Genomic DNA, 20,211 nt, shown 5'->3' with positions numbered 1-20,211 from the left:
AGGCATAGTGACTGGCTTGGATTATTAGATAAAGTTTTGCCAACTGGAAATGTAAACTAAATTTCACTGCATTGTGTCATAATCAGGATTGCATTAGACTGTATATAATAGAATTTGAATGTGTCCAAATGATTGTAAACTTCTCAGTTTTATTGTTTTTTCTCGAGTCACCATTTTTTGTCGTTAACTCAAGTGCATGTGTAGTCACAAGAAGCAGATAGTTCTGTTATAGTTGAGAAACCCAAGGGGAGGAGGGAAAACACAACATTATTGATGAATACAAAGCAAAATGCTTAATTTGCACTGTCATCAACTAAATTATAACTCATACTGAAACCTGCTGAATTTGCATAAATCTCATTAGACTGCAATGAAAGGGGTTCATAAATCGTTATATTAATTAGTCATATTTTGCCACCCTTTCATAAGAAAATGGAGTGTATTAATAAAACGAGAGGGGAGGGTGATTGTGAAGCCTAATTGGTCGGTGTGTTTGGTGCTCGAGTGACAGGTTTGATTTAGGCTGACTTTACTTTTTTGTCTGACTAAATACCTTCAGGGACAAATGGGGGATGGGTTTAGGTGTGCCTATACATGCAAACATTTGCATGAAGAATTTACAATCTATAGACAGGCAGTAACTAACTGAATAAACATACAATTGTGGACTGTCCAAGATTAGCATTCCACAAGGATTTAGAATCCTATTTGATTATATTAAAACAGTATTATTCCTCTATGTGTATTTTTTTTTCCAGATAGTGACATGATCATTTTTAATCCTTGAATTTTATTAAAATATTAGATCCTGAAGGATTGTGGTGCAGTTGGTAGCACTGCTTGTTCAGTCAAGCTTTCTATCTCTCTCAGATCGACACGGTTGTTAGAATTACAACGTTCAAGGCAAACAACTTAGTTCATTAAGGAAAAAAAACGCTTTATTTATCAAATAGTAATATCAGAACATAGATGAAGTGAACTAAAATTAGCCTAACACCTCAGTAATTCCCTGGCTCTGGAAAGATCTTAAGATATTTACTGAAGAGTTTTGTCGGGTACCGAAATAATTGATAAAGCTGTTGAATCTCATGGCAGAAGTGTTTCCATTCAAAAATGCCCTTTTATTACTGTTATATGTCCAGGCATGTGTTTTTTTTTATGTATTTTTATACCACTGACAATTAGTGTTCCCAGTACAACAGTCACCTGCCACCGGACTTACATGACACCCGACCCCAACAAGCACGTTGTGCCCTCACGTAGAATCTTCTTCCAACTGAGCCCCAGGGACCATGTCTCGACCACTAAGCACCAGCGAACTATTTATTGACTGAAAATGGTGGGAGTTTTTATTTTTGATGTATTTAATAACTTGCATATCACTAATCAGAGTTAAGCAAGGAAAATATTTCTTATTCAAATCTATTGCCGATTGATGGTGATTGATTGATGGTGAATCTCTAGAATAAAACCTATAACTTCATCACTGTATCCACCTACATCATGGAATATTGCCCAGCCTGATAAATGGACTGAACTTATATAGCACCTTACCAGTCATACAGACCACTCAAAGCGTTTTACACTAGAGCCACATTCACCCAAATGCACTCACTAACGCTCACACATTCATACACCGATACACAGATCAGTAGCCAATTTAATGATGGTATTTCATCTCTGGCTTTGATCGATCAGCCTCACTTAGCTTACTATCTGTGTGAACAACTAAAAGCTCTGATTAATTATCTCTCACCCATGCATGAATTACTGCATTTTGCAATTTTTTTATTGTAAAGAGTCATGATTCCTTTTTCAGTAAGCAAAATTATTGAGAAAAAATTACATTATTGAAACGTTCCCTTTTTATGCTTTTTTCATTTTTTCTTTTATTATGATTCTATTTTTGGGAAATGTTAACATAATAAATTCCTAAAAATTCCTACAGTAAAGGTTCTACCTCAGAAACTCTTTTCACTGAAAGAATATTTAATAATTGTGCCAACATTCACAACTTATCTGACCATCTGCCACCTCTGACTCTTGACTTTCTCTTGCAGGTTCTTCAGTTGCGCAGCTTAATGCAGTGGACCCTGAGGGGGAACCACTCATATACGGGGTTTCAGGAGAAGAGGCCATGAGGTTTTTTTCTGTGAACAAGGACACCGGTGTGGTCTGGCTTCGACAGCAGCTCGACCGTGAGGTACAAACATGCATACTTAGCTCTGCCTGCATGCTTATCCCTTAGCAAAGCGAATGCAGCTGAGACTAGAAAAAGAACATGGAGAGTAAATCACCAAATGATGAAACTGAAGTGAGCAGTACAGCAACACTGCATGTGAGATGAAGAGTTTTTCAAAACTTTCAAATGTTTTTCTCTAAAATATATATGTTACATCTCAATGGAAATATGATGCTGATGTTTTTGTTTCTGCACCAGACCAAGTCAGAGATGCAGGTCGAGTTCTTCGTGAGTGACACTCATGAGGTACGAGACAGATTTGATCTGTGATTATAGTGCCAAGACCTCATACATGCTGACATTGTGAATATAGCCTGACCACATGTCACCTCCAGTTATCTCTTATCTGACACCTGTCTTACTTAACAAACATTATGTGCAAAAATAAACCGACTTTCAGCCCACTCTCCCGTAGCTAATTTATAATTTACTCTGCACTTTTTTTTCTTGCTCTGAATTCAATCATTTTGTACATATATGTTTCCTTTCTCAGGTGGTCAAAGACACAGTAAACATCCAGATTGGAGATGTGAATGATAATGCACCGACCTTCCATGGGCAGCCATACTCTGTTCATATCCCTGAGGTAAGAAACTGATTAATTGTATCTGGAAAAATAAACACAAATCAGAGTTCATGATTCATTTATTTTATCTATAGTCATCCAAACTGCTTTCTGTAGAAAATTTAAATACAATGTTTTTATATAAGACCGATTTGTTTAAATTGTCTTGTGCCTGATGTACATTGTCTTGCAAAAATATATAAACAGGAAGAAAATAATGTTAAACATGGTTTATAATTAGTTTTACAAGTGAAAATGAGAAACGCCTGCTGTGCTTTTTTATTTAGCCTTCATGCTCCTGATACCCCTAAACAAAACGAGGTTTAAACAATTGACTTCAGAAGTCACAGAATTATTAAACAGAGAATATTACACAACAAGCGGGATAATGAAGGCCACGGGGCACAGGAGACAGGTTAGGGAAATTGGTTTGAAGAATTTTTGAATTGTGTTAGATTATAAAATAATATTCCAAACTTAGAAGTCATCAAATAGAAAGAGTATGAAACAACTGCAAAACTCCCAAGGCATGGTCGCCCCCTTAAAATGACAGGCTGACAAAGGAGAGCCAGAGATTCAGGCAAGAGGCCCATGGTGACTCTGGAAGAGTTGCAGAAGTCACCACTCGGGTGGTAGAAACGTAGAACAAAACAATCAGTCATGCACTACTCAAACTCGACCATTGAGTGACAAGGAAGCTACTGCAGTTTGACCTAAGCTGTGTAGGGCATACAGGGTGCTTTGGTCACATGAGACCAAAAGGAACGTATGCTACATGTGTTGAAAAGTAACACTGCATATTAAATCATTCTCACTTTTAAACATTTGTGGTGGCAACATCATGCTGTGGGGGATGCTGTAATTTAACATGGACAGGGAAACTTGTTTCAAAATGGATATGAAGATGTAAGAAGCTAAATTCATGGTAATCCTGAAGAAAACTGGTGGTGAGACTAGAGACTGAGTCAGAGGTTTACCTTCCAGAAGGACAACATGCCAAGTTGTGTTTGTTTGGTGAGGGACCCAAGCACAGAATCCAATACATTAATGGAATCTGTGTAAAACAATAAAAAATAAAAATAATAAATAGAAAATAGAAAATAAAAACCTTAATAAACAAGATACAAATAATGTTTGTATTGTTATATATGCAAGAATGTTTTTTTTTTCATGTATAAAATGGTCCACTGGGATAATTATCTGAATGCAGTTGGTTCCACTGAATTTTAATTAGTGGTATCTGAGTAAACAGGGCTAAATGACAATCCACATAACATTTTCTGACTTTTATTTGCAAGAAAATATTTAAAAACATTTCTCCTCTCCTTCCTCTTCACAGTTATGCACTACTTTATGCTGTTCAAGCACATGAAAAAATACATTGAAGTTTGTTGTTAAAGGGCTCGTGTTTGGACAGCCAGCACAACCTTCTTCAAATAAAGGGAGAAACAATCCCTGTGGTGGAGACCTTAATCTGCAATATGTTTCTTCTACCTCTCTGTCCTCTTTTTCAACATGCTACTTCCCTCCTCTTCTCTCACTTGTTGTCCATCTTTGTGTCTTCCCGATGCTTTCTCCTCCATCTAATCCTTGATATGAAGTAATTGCCAAAGTGAAGTGGAGGACTTCAAACAGGGGCTTGAATCCACACACACAAAACTCACCCACGTCATGTTGTGCTTATACTGAGTGCATATCTCTCTCTGAGTCCTTATCACATCTTCAAAGCCACTGCCTTTTCCTCTCCCTGATCCATAAAGTCAGGCAAATAAATGGGAGAAATAAGGAGTATTTAGATGAGGCTGTTTCGATCATCCACAACTGAACTGATTCTAGCTCGGCCAGCTCACCGTTGTGTGGGACTTAGAGTCTGTATTCTAACTTTCCTAAGTCAGTGAATAAAAGGCTTAGTATCAGCAATGAGACAGCTATTAAACCATACCTCCGTTAATTATGTTAGTTCAATACTACCCCTCATACCACTTAAAACTAGAGATTATCTGATCACAGACTGGACAAACTGAATGGGTTTCCAGTTTTGATGCATTTAATGCACAGAAACAGGATCTGACGTTTCAGTATTTGACCTTCCAATTACTGACCAATTTCCAACCAAGAGGAAATGCATAGATGATGATCTGGAATTGAGAGGTGCATCAATACTTAGAACCAGAAATGGGACAGATTTAATCTAGTACTGATATCGGAAGAGATACTGTAGTCATTTTTCTGATATTAGGCTGGAGCCACTGATCCAGATTCCATTGTCCTGGTCCTGTGTTGCTGCAATTAGCAACATAGATGATAAAATATAAATGACAATTTTATAAACTGGAAATTGAGATTTCATGAATATCACTAGATGTGACTGTTGGATTGGATTACTAAAGTTTACCTGTACAGAGCAGTCAGCCTGCTCAGCAGTGAAAACAGTAAAACTGTTTCACCATCATGTGTTGTCTACTTGGTTTCAATAAAACAGTAAAGTCCCATTCTATGAAGCTTTTTGGGGGACTTCTCGGAATCTTCATGCAGACACATGGTGTAACTTTGCCTCCGCTCATGAATAGTTCATGGATGTTCAGGGCAGAAACATTTTTTAATTACATTACTGTTACATTTTATAGCTGGATGGCAGTTCTTTAACAATTTTCTCTCAAAAAGCCACACTTAACAGCCACAGCATTTTAAAACTATCATTGAGTTCAGAAGTTTGTCATGCAGAACCTCCTTTCAGTAGGGATAATCTGTCACAAATTATGCAATTATCAGCTTTGTAAGTATAAATACAGCTGAGGATACGGCCAAAAATTCGAGAAGTATATCTGACAGTGCATGTGTTGTTTATAAACTTTAGTGTATGGTAGAGGAAAGGACATGACTATGCAATTTAGACTTAATTGCACATAAATCACAAAAACCAAGACTTTGGACTTGATTTAGACTCATACTTTAAAGACTTGCGACTGGAACTTGAGGTCTGGGACTTGGGTCTAATGATTAGTCTTTATCTCTCTTAATCAGATGCAAAAGTAATCAAAAGTGTAGGTCATTTACGTAAATGATCAATAGTTTCACCTCTTAGTTAACGCAGTATAAAAATGATTGGTTGCCATTACACACACCATGGATTGGTGTTCTAGAATATTTCTCCTTACTACTGACCAGTAAAGAATGTTAGCAACAGTCTCCAAGTTCATCTGTTTTTATTTAGTATTACCATCAAACAAATTACAGCTTTGACAGGGATGGATAATTGCTGACCATGTGGTCTAAAACAACTTGTTCATATTTGCTGTAGCATCATAATAATGGGCCCACCAATGTTTCTTAATAACTTCTTAATAATTTCTAAATGAGATATACATCATTTACCTCCAACATTAGTCCCTCTGTGTTAAACTAGCATCATCACAAAACACAAAATTAAAGGACCTTCTATTACATTTAATCACAGGTACAGTATTCTTTCCTATTCACTTACTATGCCATGACTTACCCTTTGGTATGTAATTATTTGCAAGTTGTTCTTCCTTTAAATCTTAGAACTCAAAGTCAGTAGAAAAAAGGGTCCAAATGGTATTTATGTGGCCAATCTGAGAACAGTGATTAACAGGTTTTCCCTATGTTACTCGAAAGACAATAATGGTTCTTCAACATAAAAGCACATCCTTTGCAGATCATATAGAAATTGGACAGTGACAGAAGTTGACCTATTTCTACTAGTTCTCTTTGAACATAAATTAACATTTATTTAATTAGTTTGGTAAATATTAGGCCTTATTAATTATATTTTTTTTTATACTTGTTCATCTTAATTTGTTGAAAAAGACAAATACAGGGGTTGGACAATGAAACTGAAACACCTGTCATTTTAATGTGGGAGGTTTCATGGCTAAATTGGACCAGCCTGGTAGCCAGTCTTCATTGGTGCACGTCTTGCTGGCACATCTGTGACCAAGACAGCAAGTCTTTGTGATGTATCAAGAGCCACGGTATCCAGGGTAATGTCAGCATACCACGAAGAAGGACGAACCACATCCAACAGGATTAACTGTGGACGCAAGAGGAAGCTGTCTGAAAGGGATGTTTGGGTGCTAACCCGGATTGTATCCAAAAAACATAAAACCACGGCTGCCCAAATCATGGCAGAATTAAATGTGCACCTCAACTCTCCTGTTTCCACCAGAATTATCCGTTGGGAGCTCCACAGGGTCAATATACACGGCCGGGCTGCTATAGCCAAACCTTTGGTCACTCATGCCAATGCCAAACGTCGGTTTCAATGTGGCAAGGAGTGCAAATCTTGGGCTGTGGACAATGTGAAACATGTATTGTTCTCTGATGAGCCCACCTTTACTGTTTTCCCCACATCCGGGAGAGTTACGGTGTGGAGAATCCCCAAAGAAGCGTACCACCCAGACTGTTGCATGCCCAGAGTGAAGCATGGGGGTGGATCAGTGATGGTTTGGGCTGCCATATCATGGCATTCCCTTGGCCCAATACTTGTGCTAGATGGGCGTGTCACTGCCAAGGACTACCGAACCATTCTTGAGGACCATGTGCATCCAATGGTTCAAACATTGTATCCTGAAGGTGGTGCCGTGTATCAGGATGACAATGCACCAATACACACAGCAAGACTGGTGAAAGATTGGTTTGATGAACATGAAAGTAAAGTTGAACATCTCCCATGGCCTGCACAGTCACCAGATCTAAATATTATTGAGCCACTTTGGGGTCTTTTGGTGGAGCGAGTCAGGAAACGTTTTCCTCCACCAGTATCACGTAGTGACCTGGCCACTATCCTGCAAGAAGAATGGCTGAAAATTCCTCTGACCACTGTGCAGGACTTGTATATGTCATTCCCAAGACGAATTGACGCTGTATTGGCCGCAAAAGGAGGCCCTACACCATACTAATAAATTATTGTGGTCTAAAACCAGGTGTTTCAGTTTCATTGTCCAACCCCTGTAATGTTAAGTTTCAATGTGCTAAATTCGTCTTAAAGGCAGTGCAACCTAAGGAAATGAGTCGGAACATCTCCACTCATTATACTGCACACATCTGCCTTTTTGTAGTTGAACCAAAACCTTCACAAAATGCCAAAACATAGTCATCATAACACATGCAGAGATTGTGTATTTGAACACTGTATCAGAATACTGCAGGTGCCACGTGTTTATTCATAAGTTTAAATGATTTGGTGTGCCTGGCTTGCTTGATAAATGAGACATGGAAAATTCATTCTGATTTTCTTGTGTCACAATAATAATGCAGCACAAATTCCAATCTGTGCACCGAGAGCCCTTTATTAAGCTTTGCAACTTCCACTTGTCTCTGACAGATTTGGAACTCGACAAATACACATTGTTCATTTCCCTCTAACCTTTTCTGCACCTTATCTGGTTTCCCCATGACTTTCTTTACCTGAATTTTTATGGCCTCATTACCTCTGTGACCTCGGCTGACCTCTTGCGGGCAAAGCAAACATGCTGGGACATCACTTAATCATGCTGTCACTCACTGGACATGCCACAGTAACTGAGGTTAGAACATCATCAGCACATCAGAGACAAAGAGGGGGAAAATGATGGACGTGAGGGATGAAGGAGCATGACTGAAAGACTGGCAAGGAATTCAAATTATGTAGTTTAACACAACTAAAATGTCACAGAAAATAAGAGATTGACTGAGGCAAACAGAACATAGCAGTATTTTGTTTGTGGATATAGAGAAACAGACAGGAGCAACAGTGCTGATGAGGAGTTTACTATTTGGAAATAGTTCCCAAATTTAGGGAGCTTATGCTCAAACTTTGGATCTCTACCAGAAAACTATTTAATTTAAATAAACTTAGAGGGGCCAAACACCCAGACAGAATTATGCTAGAAGCTTGCTGATGACCACAAAAAGTGTGTGGGTCCTCTGCAACTTACTTATCTGTATATTTGAGGTATAATTATGACCACGTGGGGATTAGAGAAAATCCTTAATGAATTCAAACTTTTGCACATAATGCTTGTGTTTAAGAGAAAGAATGACTCAGCTGCATCCCTAAAGGTCCGCATCTAATAATAAATCATGCCCATTGTTGGTGTGTATTAAGTTGTTCAGTGGCATGGTAGGGGTGTACAGCACAGAGCAGACACAGCAATGTGAGCATCAAGGTGAGCAATGCAGTCTGTGTGTTAATGTCCTTTTAATTTGTGGAGCCATAAAGAGGGTGGAGGGGAGCAGGTGGGCTGTGAGCATTTCCTCTGTCATTGCTAATGAGCTGGCCAGATTTACAACATACACATCCTCTGGCAGCCAGCAGTTACGGAGGGTGTGGATGCCCAAACAAAGCAACATCTTTTACTAGAAATAATATTTTCAAATGCAGGCCACCACCTAAACCTATGTAGAATGACTGACTGAGAATAAAACATACTGGCATGTGCTTTTCATATTGCCTCAGTGGGATGGCAAACTCAATATTTTCTTCAGTGTTCCTTCACAGAGCACAGGGTTTCTATTCAGCCAACTGTGAGTGCTCAAAACACCCCTCCCCTTCCACATACATGCAGGTCTGTCCCGCTGGCTGACCCTCGCAAACGCCCACTGAGTGTTGGCATCTACCTTTGTGGCACCGTGATGATATTAAACACCAGCAACTCTGGGTCTTGTGGTGTCAATTTGTGCATTTTCAACAGATGTCCAACTGTTTTGTTTTCTATCATATGTTGACTTTTTATTCTTCAGTTTCTGTTAGTTCCATGTTTTAATGCCTGAAAGATCTATATATCTCCTTATACCATTGTTATAACATACAGACTGATGACCTAAGTACAGTTCTGATCAGAGGTTTACCTGCACTCATCATGAACCTGAGTGTCATTTTAATATTGGACTTTTATTGATCAATTTAAGACTTTTTTGTGGCACTAGTGGCCTTTATTTTGTTAGCTGACTGACAGGAAATTGGGTAGAGAGAAAGAGGAGAAGGTGTGCAGCAAATGTAAACAGGCCAGAACTCGAACCTGTGATGGTTGCATCAAGGACTGTAGCCTCCATACATAGATCACTTGCTTTACCCCTGCCCCACTGCCATGCCCCTTAAGCCTTTTTTTTGTCAGGGAGGAATTGCCAACATGTAGCTTTAATAATTTCTAAAAGAACAACTGGGTGCATAAGTAAAAATGTATTGTGATTGTTCTACAATCAAAATAAGGTCAAATATACACATAAAAGCATATATGCTTTTATATATACATATATATATATATATATACATATATATATATACATATATATATATATACATATATATATGCTTATATATATATATATATATATATATATATATATATATATATACATACAGTTCAGACCAAAAGTTTGGGCACACCTTCTCATTCAAAGAGTTGTCTTTATTTTCATGACTATGAATATTGTAGATTCACACTGAAGGCATCAAAACTATGAATTAACACATGTGAAATTATATACTGAACAAAAAATGTGGAACAACTGAAAATATGTCTTATATTCTAGGTTCTTTAAAGTAGCCACCTTTTGCTTTGATTACTGCTCCACACACTCTTGGCATTCTGTTGATGAGCTTCAAGAGGAGGTCACCTAAAATGGTTTTCACTTCACAGGTGTGCCCTGTCAGGTTTAATAAGTGGGATTTCAAGCCTTATAAATGGGGTTGGGACCATCAGTTGTGTTGTGCTGGAGGTTAATACAGTACACAGCTGATAGTCCTACTGAATAGATTATGGCAAGAAAAAAGCAGTTAAGTAAAGAAAAACGAGTGGCCATCATTACTTTAAGAAATGAAGGTCAGTCAGTCCGAACAATTATGAAAACTTTGAAAGTGTCCCCAAGTGTATGGAGTTAAATTTGTCTCAATATTATTCAATCAAACAAAAAACTAATCTCAATAAAAAAAAACTAATCTCAATTAAAAAAAAACTAATCTCAATAAAAAAAAACTAATCTCAATCAAAACAATAATATTCAATCAAAAAAAACTAATCTCAATCAAAAAATATTAAGTTGTGATCAAAACTTTCAGAGTTTTTTCTCACAAAGAGAAAAAAGTTATTTGCAAAACAAACTTTTATTTGCGCATGTCAAAAATCTTTGGTTATGAGTCTCGCTTTTTTGGTTTTGACGCTCTCTGTTTTTGGTTGAACTCAACGAATTTTGAGTTCTGGAAACATGAACATCCTGGGCGGGGCCTAAAGACGAACGCTGTAAGACGTTTCCCTATTGGTCAGCGCTGACTAAAGCCGTAGACTCTGATCCCCCGCATCTCTGAACTTCTGCTCGAACTGCAGGGCTTGCAGCGTCGCTTCAGTGAGGAGACATCAACTGTACAGAAGAAAACTGCGGTCAAGTGAGCCGAAAGTCAGAAATACGCAGTCACGCCAGCCGACACCAGCTCTCTCTTAAAGATTAGCGTAGCGCATACAAACCTCCCCCAGAATCTGGTCAAAGCCCTCCTGGAGGTGGGAGTTGAATACATCCCTGGCCGAGGGTTCTGCCAGACGTTCCCAGCAGACCCTCACTATGCATTTGAGCCTGCCAAGTCTGTCTGGCTTTCTCCTATTCCAGCGGATCCAACTCACCACCAGGTGGTGATCAGTGGACAACTCAACTCCTCTCTTCACCCAAGTGTCCAAAACATGCGACCGAAGGTCTGAAGACATGACAACAAAGTCGATCATCGACCTCCTGCCTAGGGTGTCCTGGTGCCAAGTGCAGTGATGAACACCCTTATGCTTGAACATGGTGTTCATTACGGCCAATCCGTAAGTAGCACAAAAGTCCAGTAATGAACAACAGGGTCCAACAGGGCAATTATTGTTTTTTGTTCTGTCATCATTACAGCCTGAAAAACAGAACTTTAAAATTATATAATTAAAAGCTGTAAATTAACAGAGATATGAAAACTCCAATGCAATCAGAAAAAAAAAAAAGAATTCAAGGTCAGATCAGACAAAGACTCAGCTTTTTGGCCCCAATGCAAGACGTAAATTTGAGTAAGTCAAAGTGAGGTGTTCAAACCTAACAACATTGTACCAACTAAAAATCATGCGTATATTAATAAATGTGTGTATGTTATTTTCCAACTGGAACTTTATGTATTGTCTTTTTGATTTTAAGACTGGTTTGAAGTCAACTTACCTAAACAAGATAAAACTTTGTGAAAGCCTGTCCCTATGCCCTTATACACCCTTACACCACATAGTTTTTTCTTTCACCAAAAAATAAATAAAATGATGTTTTTTCTTTTTAACTGCTTGTCAATATTCCCTTTCATTGTCCGTTCTCTTCAGTAGTCAGTGCAAAGGTATCCAACCTTCAGTAACATGGAATTGATATAATATTGTACAGCAAGGGATTTCATTTATTGGCATCAAGCCACATAGTAAGAGACTTCAAATAATAGTAACCTAAACTTTATCTGTTTACTGTCTCTAAGGTACATCAGGAAGATGAAGAAATCACTCCTTGGCCTCTATTTTCTATTAGCCATATCTCAATGTCTCTCTCTAACCTATGGTAAGCTCTTACAAGCTCTTAAGACTGCCGTTTTGAACCCTGTTGGAAAAGTTAGAAACTTTGGTGAAAGTCAGATATCTAAATGAAGAAAAGCCCTACATTCAGGTGTAACACCAAAAGATGTCTTTAATTTAGATTAAAAATTAGTGTTTTCCTTATAGAGGTTTCTCAATAATATTTTACTTTGCCATTATTTTATTCTATGGAAAATGTTTTATTATTGTCTCAGTAGGTTGTGCTCAATGCTGCCGTCATGTGAATTGTTTTGGGAAAAAGACGAATTCAAAGCAGGATCATACTATGGAGGACCGATCCTGACAAAATTAAAAATAAAAGCAGGAATATATATATTTTGTTTTTCCTTTCCCTTAAACATGCGTTTTCATCAAGAAATGTATATATTTCCTTTTTCCTTACACATGCCTTTGTTCTTTTTACATTTCCTCGTCTGTCTTTTTCCTTTACCGTATACATTTCTGCTTCATTATGCAAATGAGGAGGGCTGCCTTCTTCTCTCCAGCTCCTCTACTATTGGTCAATATACAGGAAGGAGGAGGATCCACGTGCAGGCCGAGGGTGTGTCCCAATTCAGGGGCTGGATCCTTCCAAGTCCGTACTTGCGGGTCGATTACATCACAGCGCCAGACGGAAGGTCTGTCAAATGCAGCCGACAAAAGTGTCCTTCTTCTGCCTGATTTGAAGGATGAGTTGTGTGTACCCTTCGTGGCCCATCTTTTCCCATGATTCATTGCGGGTCGAAGCGGTTTGGTCAAACAGTGGCAGCCATGGTGGACCACAGTGGCAAAAGCTGAGTAAATTGTGAAAAATTACACTTTCTGTGATACAAATGAACTTTTACAATGTTTTTAGTGCGGGAATATAACTGTGTAGACGTGAAAAATCTGCTTGATTTATCAAGACATGGCTTAATTTCAAACGTGCTCCGACGTGTTCGGGGTTTTCCGCTCCCACCGTAGTAACTGCCGGCTTGCCTCGCCAGCCCTACCGGCGGTGGGGCAAGCTAGCCCGGAAGAGATCTGACCGGACCATCGGCACTGAGCTCCTGCTGCCAGTCATCACAGTGAACGTTAAACATAAGTGATTTCTAACAGTTTAAGAAACTATCTGAACAAAACATATTTATTTATTTCTTATATAGCACTTTATTTCAGTACCATTCTTTCTAAGATGGAAAACAGTCTGTCCATTCTCTGTGTCCTCATGTCCTCCCTGATCAACTCCATCATCTCTGTCCCTCTTTCTTTTCTGACACCTTCCTGCTGGCTCACTTTCTTCCTTCTCCATCTGGTTGCCCACTGCTCCCCTTGGCCCTGGAGTTTCCTCCGGGATGGAGGCAATTAGGACAGGAGGTGTTGTGGAAGACCTCTGTCCCAACACCTCATCCATAAGGACAAACCAGGGCCAAGTAGCAGCAGTGGGCTTTTCACTGACTCCCTCTCCTGACCCTGGATACTTGCAATCCTAAAGTTAGAAGGAAGAAAAAAGTGTTGACTAAACAGCAAAACCAATAAGACTTTTATAAATATTTTTTATTTGTGTGTGACATGAGAACTTCTGAACATAATTTATATTTCCTTTTCATATTGTCCCATTTGTTTTTAACCCTAACCTTCCCTGGTTGGCCCATCTTCTCCAGAATTGTCCTAAACAAGCAAAAGGAAAGAGAGAAAACCAAAAGAAGTATGTTAATCACTAGATGGATATTTATGAAAGTTAGAAAGATAGGAGGTTTTGAAACTGGACAGAAACTGACTGCAAAGAATGTTGTTATTGTACCTCCAAGCCACGGTGGCTGAGTTTTTAGCTCCAGTAAAAAGGTGGACATTCTCACCCCTGAGCTTAATAAACTGGCCCGTCTGCTCCTTTGTCCCTAAAAAAAATATGAAAATACCAAAAAAAAAAACATTTTGCTTAATATCAGTGTAAAAAAAGCCTTTTTTAATGTTACATTTGTCTTAATTTGCAGAACATCTTAAAATATTTCTATGCAAATGCCTAAAACAAGCTCTTTCAAACCTTTCACTTCTTTACTGAGATTTGCTTGAATTTGAAAGTGTATTTCTCTTCAGCTGTACCTGGAATCACGAATTATACTGCTAGCTGAATTATAAATACACTTTTAAAAACACATATAGCACATTTCTTCATCAAAAATTAATATTTAAAAGCTTATTTATTCTCAATCACACTCTCCAGCGATACAGTATGATTACATAAAATCGTCCATTTATTCAGGTTAACTTTAATATCACCTGTAATGTCAAATCGACTTACATGAACAAATGACACAATACATTAAAATAGTACTAAGATAAACTGTTAGAAATCACTTGTGTTTAACGTTCACTGTGATGACTGGCAGCAGGAGCTCAGTGCCGACAGTCCGGTCAGATCTCTACCGGGCTAGATCGCCCCACCGCCGGTAGGACTGGTGAGGCAAGCCGGCAGTTACTACGGTGGGAGCGGAAAACTCCAAACACGTCGGAGCACGTTTGAAATTAAGCCATGTCTTGATAAATCAAGCAGATTTTTCACGTCTACACAGTTATATTCCCGCACTAAAAACATTGTAAAAGTTCATTTGTATCACAGAAAGTGTAATTTTTCACAATTTACTCACAGCTTTTGCCACTGTGGTCCGCCATGGCTGGCCCTGTTTGACCAAACCGCTTCGACCCGCAATGAATCATGGGAAAAAATGGACCACGAAGGATACACACAAATCGGGCAGAAGAAGGACACATTTGTCGGCAGCATTTGACAGACCTTCCGCCCGGTGCTGTGATGTAATCGGCCTGCAAGTACGGACTTGGAAGGATCCAGCCCCTGAATTGGGACACACCCTCGGCCTGCACGTGGATCCTCCTCCTTCCTGTATATTGACCAATAGGAGAGGAGCTGGAGAGAAGAAGGCAGTCCTCCTCATTTGCATAATGAAGCAGAAATGCATACGGTAAAGGAAAAAGAGAGACGAGGAAATGTAAAAAGAACAAAGGCATGTGTAAAGAAAAAGAAAAAGAAAATATTTACATTTCTTGATGAAAACGCATGTCTAAGGAAAAGGAAAAACAAAATATATATATTTCTGCTTTTATTTTAAATTTTGTCAGGATCGGTCCTCCATACATTTCAGCCTACAATAATGGCCTGCTACTTTCAGCAAAAAAATCTGAGTTGAAAATAACAGCATTTCACATACTGAATAAACATTCACACATGCACACTCACACACACACATACACACACACACACTCTTGTTTTGCTATATGTAGTGAGGACCATCTGTTGACTCCCATTGACTTCCATTGATTTTCAGTCATTTTCAACCCTTTCTATGCCCTAACCCTGACAATAACCCTAAACCTAACTATTACCAGTGCATGCCTAACCCTAACCTTAACCTAAACTCAATTCACACCTTAGTCCTAAACCTAACCGTTAGCAAAATAGGTCGTGAGGACCAGCAAAATGTCCTCACTTTGGTACAAACGGTCCTCAATTTGATGGTGAAATCGGGAAAATGGTTCTCACTGTGATGCCAAGACAGGAACACACACACACACACACTTCTGACAATATTGGCAGAGTTTGAGAGCTTCTATTATGCCTCTGAATGAGTTGTTTAGGGTTTGATGTGGGCTCTGGCAGCAAAAGAGAGGCACCTGCTATTTGATGTGCTCTCTGCTGCTGTCAGGTACAACATAGATGAATCTGTTATATTCCTTTCTTCTTTGCCTTTGTTCGCTTCTGAAAGCTAAAATTCAATCCCTAATGTTTTGTTGCCTCGTGCCCTGTGTCTTAGTAGTTTACCATAATTCAATTCAGTTTATTTCAATTCAGTTTATTTATATAACTCCAATTCACAACACATGTCGTCTCAAGGCTCTTCACAACAGTCAGGTTCATACATTCCAATTAATCCTAACCATTGAACAGTTCAATCAGATTCAGTTATTTATTCAAATTGGATAAAACGTTTTTCTGTCTACGGAAACCCAGCAGATTGCATCCAGTCAGTGACTTGCAGCATTCACTCCTCCTGGATGAGCATGTAGAGACAGTGGACAGTCACTGGCATTGACTTTGCAGCAATCCCTCATACTGAGCATGCATGTAGCGACAGCGGAGAGGAAAAACTCCCTTTTAACAGGAAGAAACCTCCAGCAGAACCAGGCTCAGTTTGAGCGGCCATCTGCCACGACCGACTGGGGGTTTGAGAGAACAGAGCAGAGACACAAAGAGAACACAGAAGCGCTGATCCAGGAGTCCTTTCTATGGGAAGGAAAAGTAAATGTTAATGGATGTAGCTCCTTTAGTCGTTTCACCTAGAAAGAAAGAACAGATAAACTCTGAGCCAGTTTTCAACGTTATAGTCTGAAAGAGAGCACATAGAGTTAGTCACAGTAGAAGCTCAGTCAGTAGCTATGTCTAGGAGAGAGAAAGGGTTAAACACTGAAAGACAGGGCTATGTGGATCATCGGTAGAGGGTGAGCATTAAGTTGTTGCCAACAGAAGCTTGGACGATGCCCCTCTCCAGAAAGGTGTCACAGGTAGACACAGAGTCAGGCCAGGTGTAGCTTCTAGGAAGAGACAAGAGAGAACAAAGTTAAAAGCTGAAATAACAGCAAACAATGCAAAATTGGAGAGTAGTGTGAGAATGTAGCGAAGAGGGTGAAAGTGGTCATTATGTCCTCCAGCAGACTAAGCCTATAGCAGCATAACTACAGAGATAGCTCAGGATAACCTAAGCCACTCTAACTATAAGCTTTATCAAAAAGGAAAGTTTTAAGCCTAGCCTTAAAAGTAGACAGGGTGTCTGCCTCATGGACTAAACTGGGAGCTGGTTCCACAGGAGAGGAGCCTGATAACTAAAGGATCTGCCTCCCATTCTACTTCTAGAGACTCTAGGAACCACCAGTAAACCTGCAGTCTGAGAACGAAGTGTTCTGTTAGGAACATATGGAACAATCAGATCTCTGATGTATGATGGAGCTAGATCATTAAGGGCTTTATATGTGAGGAGGAGAATTTTAAATTCTATTCTGGATTTAACAGGGAGTCGATGAAGGGAAGCTAAAGTAGGAGAAATATGATCTCTCTTTTTAATTTTCATCAGAACTCTTGCTGCAGCATTTTGAATCAGCTGAAGGCTTTTAACTGCATTTTGTGAACATCCTGATAGTAAAGAATTACAATAGTCCAGCCTTGAAGTAACAAATGCATGGACTAGTTTTTCAGCGTCACTCCTGGACAGGATATTTCTAATTTTGGCAATGTTCCGGAGGTGAAAGAAGGAAATCCTAGAAACCTGTTTAATATGGGATTTAAATGACATGTCCTGGTCAAAAATAACACCAAGGTTGTTTACTTTATTAGAGTTAGTTTTTTATTCAAATTGGATAAAAAGTTTTTCTATCTAAGGAAATTATCACTATAGGAGGCAGAGGAGTAACTGAGCATCTGACAGAAAGAGGAGGAGACTCAGAGAGAGAAACAGCAGAACGGGTAGCCATGGTGGAGCTAAAGCTAACGCTAAGTTAGCGACCCCTTACCACTACTAGAAAAACCGTGTAAAACACGGAGAGTCCTCAAACGTTAAAAGCAGCAACAGAAAGTATGTGTTTTAACATGCTTATGTATTAGAACAAGTAAGATGTATCACAGTAGAGATAAATCAGATCAAACGAGAGCCTTCACTCACCAAACAATTCACCGAGTGCAACAGTGAAAACAGGAAGTGACGAATAGCCTTACCACGCCTGTCATATCAGAAGGTAATTTGTCTATCAGGTTCCAAGACAATATTTCATAAAACAGCATTTGGATAATATTATTTTTGTAAACTTAAATATGTTTTGGAGTTGAAAATCTTTACTATGAGATTAAATACATAACATATGTGTGATATTTTCTAACTGCATCTACAGTACCTTGCAAAAGTATTCACAACCCTTAAACCTAAAAGTCTTTTAGGATTTGTCTCTACCAGCTATCTATATCTAGTGACTGAAATGTTTGTCCATGCCTCTTTGCTAATAGCTTAAGCTCTTTAAATTAAATGGAGAGCATCTATAAACTTTAACTTTCAAGTCTTGACAGGGCCATTTTAACACTTTAATTTGCTATGATCTAAACAATTCCTCTGTTGCTTTGGTTGTATGTTAAGGGTCCTTGTCCTGCTGTGACTGGTGCAGTTAATCCACTGTCTTGTAGCCTCTAACAGGTTTTTTACAGGGTTGCTCTGTATTTAGCTCCATTTATCTAACCATCAACCTTGGCCACCTTTCCTGTCCCTACGAAAGCAAAGCATTTCCACAGAATAAAGCTGCTGCCACCATGATTCACAGTGGGGATGGAGTGTGAATTTTGATCTGATTTGCACTTTCATCCATGCATTTGCTATGTCCGCTACAGGGCTCGGTGAACTGCAAATAGGACTTTCTGGGTTTTTTCTGCAACAATTAATATTTTGTGACTCTTGAGCAAGGGGAGATTTGTGGCTTGCACTATTTGTTGTGGTCTCATCAACAGATTCTCTCACCTGAGCTATGAATCTTTGCAGACTACCAGTCTATTTAACATTAGTGATGTCACAGTAAAGGGGCCTAAAAAGAAATGCACACCAAACTTTTCAAATTTTCATTTGTAAAAATGAAATACTGTACATTCTGCTTGAATACTATGCATGAGGGTTGTAATATGAAAAAACAAATGAAAATACACACTGGACTTTTCAGATTTTTGTTTTTACCAAGCAAATTTTTTTCTTAAAGTAACCAAACGCACTTATTCCTCTGTAATCAAAGTACGATTTTGTTTATAATTATTTCAAAATCTTCCTTCCGGGTCTTTTCAACAGTTTAATTGAATCTAGTGGTTACTGAACTCAGAGATGTCTGGTTGACAGACTCACGCCTCAGAGTGAATTCTCCCTGACATTAAGACCCAAAGCCCCATAGGGAGGAATGGAGGGATTTAGGGAGAAGAAAGAGGAAAAATGGATAAAGTGAGAGACCTAAATGGGAAGAAGTCGATATTTCACTTATCTCTGGCACCATTTATAACTTCCTCCCACAAGGATTTGGCAACAACAGTACAAAATGTGTAAAGTTTTTAAAAACCTTTTTCCTAAGTTTCTTTCTCCAAATATTGATGATATTTAAACACCTGGTTTCTCTTCTCTTCTCGTTTATGCTCAAATATGTAAGCAGTCTATTTAATATAATTTTTCTGATTTTCTTTCCATCTGCTACATCATTTCTGACAGCACTGATTAGAAAATTCTACTTGATCATCCTCCACAAGATCATCAAACTCTTACACTTACGGTACTTTTAAATCATTTAATGTAAATAGAGTACATATGGCCAGTTTGTTGAATCCAATTCCTAAAATCGTTAAAAATTTTGAGAACAAAAATATAATCGGAGAACTCTGTTTCGTGAATTATGATTCATATTTGGGTTAAAATGAGAATTTTGGGGCAAATGGTTGCCTACGTGAGCTGTCAACGAGGCTGTTTGCCTTGTACAACAATTTGTCTGTCCATCCTTTCCAGTCCAGAGGTTAATGCAACAAATACTGCCAACGCATCATGCATGCTGTCACTCGTGAAGGTAAATCACTTCCTATGCCTCTCTTTATGTTTCTGTCATTTTATCCCGCTAAGCATGAAGAGCACCTTGCTTTTCGTTTTGTACAGTGATGGGTGCAGATTTGGCTGTCAAAAATGCGAACTGTGTTTATGAGTGAGCAAAGTGTATTTTAGAAAGAAAGGCATACAGAGAGGAGGAGAGGAAGGGAAAAAATACAAGATGGGAACATACAT

At 38.7% G+C, this 20,211-nt stretch overlaps 1 protein-coding gene across 1 annotated transcript in view; it reads left to right on the top strand.

The window, feature by feature from the left end:
- Positions 1-1,222: 1,222 nt before the first annotated feature.
- LOC124858957 (cadherin-23-like) overlaps positions 1,223-20,211 on the top strand; it is a 191,272-nt gene continuing 172,283 nt past the window's right edge. The window contains exons 1-4 of the mRNA XM_047351298.1: positions 1,223-1,259; positions 2,061-2,203; positions 2,441-2,488; positions 2,736-2,828. Coding sequence (XP_047207254.1) covers positions 1,223-1,259; positions 2,061-2,203; positions 2,441-2,488; positions 2,736-2,828 — 321 coding nt within the window. The remainder of the gene's footprint in view (positions 1,260-2,060; positions 2,204-2,440; positions 2,489-2,735; positions 2,829-20,211) is intronic.

The sequence above is a fragment of the Girardinichthys multiradiatus genome, chromosome 22 (assembly GCF_021462225.1).
Source record: "Girardinichthys multiradiatus isolate DD_20200921_A chromosome 22, DD_fGirMul_XY1, whole genome shotgun sequence".
NCBI lineage: Eukaryota > Metazoa > Chordata > Actinopteri > Cyprinodontiformes > Goodeidae > Girardinichthys > Girardinichthys multiradiatus.
Note: the sequence above shows the minus strand (reverse complement) of the source record. Positions and strands in the feature narration are given on the sequence as shown.